This window comes from Gekko japonicus, unplaced genomic scaffold (assembly GCF_001447785.1).
Source record: "Gekko japonicus isolate JY-2015 unplaced genomic scaffold, Gekko_japonicus_V1.1 scaffold4583, whole genome shotgun sequence".
Classification (NCBI taxonomy): Eukaryota; Metazoa; Chordata; class Lepidosauria; order Squamata; family Gekkonidae; genus Gekko; species Gekko japonicus.
The window spans coordinates 51,462-53,609 of NW_015163750.1; the positions used below are offsets into that span (position 1 = coordinate 51,462).

At 46.6% G+C, this 2,148-nt stretch overlaps 1 protein-coding gene across 1 annotated transcript in view; it reads right to left on the reverse strand.

Moving 5' to 3' along the window:
* LOC107107584 (aquaporin-1-like) overlaps positions 1 to 2,105 on the reverse strand; it is a 13,952-nt gene extending 11,847 nt beyond the window's left edge. Inside the window, exon 1 of the mRNA XM_015407891.1 lies at positions 1,972 to 2,105. Within this exon, the coding sequence (XP_015263377.1) occupies positions 1,972 to 2,105 (134 nt within the window). The remainder of the gene's footprint in view (positions 1 to 1,971) is intronic.
* Positions 2,106 to 2,148: the final 43 nt, after the last annotated feature.

Genomic DNA, 2,148 nt, shown 5'->3' on the forward strand with positions numbered 1-2,148 from the left:
GTTCTTCCTAAATGTTTAGCCGAAAACTCTTCTGATTTCATTTCAACCCGTTTGTTCTGGTCTGGCCTGCCAGGAGTAACGTATTGTTGTATACTTCTTGTTTGTTTTATTATCCACCTTGGGTCCCAACTCTGTTGGGAGAAAGGCAAGCTTATGAATACTTTAAATCAACAATTAAGCAAAGGGGTCCAATTTGTTCCCCCCAGGCACGGCTGCTAACAAGCTTGCTATTGCACAGTGAAACATCTTGCACTGATTAAAATGCAAAATTCGCCACCAGAGAATGTAGTGCTTGCCACAGGAATAAACAGCTTTAAAAGGAGATTACACAGATTCAGGGAAGGTAAGTCTATGAATGGCTACTAGCCATGGTGACTGAGGGGAACCTCCACATTCAGAGGCACTAAGCCTCTGAATCCCACAGATTAGGGGCAACATTAGGGGAAGGCCTCAGCCTCTGTGCCCTGTTGTTGGACCTCCAGAGGAAATGGCTAGCAACTGTGTGAAACAGGATGCTGGACTAGATGGACCACTGTTCTGATCCAGCATGGCTCTTCTGACGTTCTTATCAGGGGAAGGCCTCGGCCTCTATGCCCTGTTGTTGGCCCTCCAGAAGAACTGGCTGGCCACTGTGTGAGACGGGATGCTGGACTAGATGGACCACTGGTCTGACCCAGCAGGGCTCTTCTGATGTTCTTATGTTTTTATTGTAGACGCTGACTGGCTATTGCACTTGGTGCTACACGAGCTCTATTGTACAAAAGACCAAGGGGGCTAAATTGAGCAATATCTTGTGCGACAAGCTTATGTTGTTTTGGTTTACATTTTGGGGGTTTTTTTTTTATTCTATATTTTAATTTTTTTTTAAAAAATACAATCCATATGAATTTACCAAACCCCTCTCCCCAATGATTCTCTAAAAACTGGTTTTGTCAACAAATGTATGAGACCGTATTCAAACCAACGAGGGCATGTTTGTTTCTATACAGGAGATTCTTTTCAAAGGTTAAATTCCCTGCCAGGCAGAAGTTATCTCATTTGGCAGCGGTGGGTGTTTACAAGGAGCTGAAGCCACACTTTTCAACAACATGTGGAATTGATCTCATGGCCAAGCCAGAGTCAGGGAATGCGCAGGAAATGGGGCTTGAAAGAAAACCACGTCTCTTGCATTTCCAGTCTAATTTCCGGGAGATAACTCTTTTTGATGACTTCAGCGCTTGGATGCTTAATAGAATGTTTTGACTTTCATATCATAACTAGTTACTTCCCTTCTTTTTTGGGGGGGAAAATCTCTGGCTATCTCGCAGTTCTGTGAGTCCAAAAAGAACAAAAACGCTTACGTCCATGTATGTGTCCCAAGCACGTGTCTGAACCACAAAGTGCATGCTTCATGGAAAACATCACTGGGGCATGCAAACCAATTCAAGCCTTTTGCGGCCTGCCAGGATAGTAGCAAGACTGTCCCACCTTCATGCTCCTATGTTGTGTTCAACATTTTAAGGATTGCGTTGGTGGGACTCTGCCTTACAGCCTTGAACTAAAGCTAGTTCCAGGAATGGTGACTCTAGAAGGGGATTAGACAACTTCTTGGAGGAGAAGTCATAGAATCCTAGAATCCCAGAGTTGGAAGGGGCCATAGAATTATGGAGACACAAGAACATAAGAGAAGCCAATGTCGGATCAGGCCAATGGCCCATCCAGTCCAACACATAGGGTCTGGTCACACGGACCTCTTACTGCTGTAGTTTTCCCGCAATTCTTATATCCGTGACATTTTATATCGCTTGAGATATATATCGCTTGGAGGTGGAGGTGGTCAGACGGTCCCTCTGTCTTCCGCTTCCCTCGCGCGAAGTACTGTTCACACAGGCGTTTTTTTGTGTGTGTTTTTTTTGTTTTTTTTAATCTGGGCATGCGCTCGTCTTCCCATGCGCTCGGGCGTACATACACCTTCGCTGTCCTTTCTCCTACCCGCTGGCGGCAAACACGGTGGGGGCTTCCCTTCCCAGCCCGCCTCCTTTTCTCTCCCGCGGCGCCTTGCACTGATAAGCGAGGGAGAAGCAGCAGGCGAGGGAGTGGGTCTGTGTATGTGCAGCCGCCGCCATGCTGAGAAGGGACCTGCCGGGTGGGGAGGCGGTGTGAGTAGAA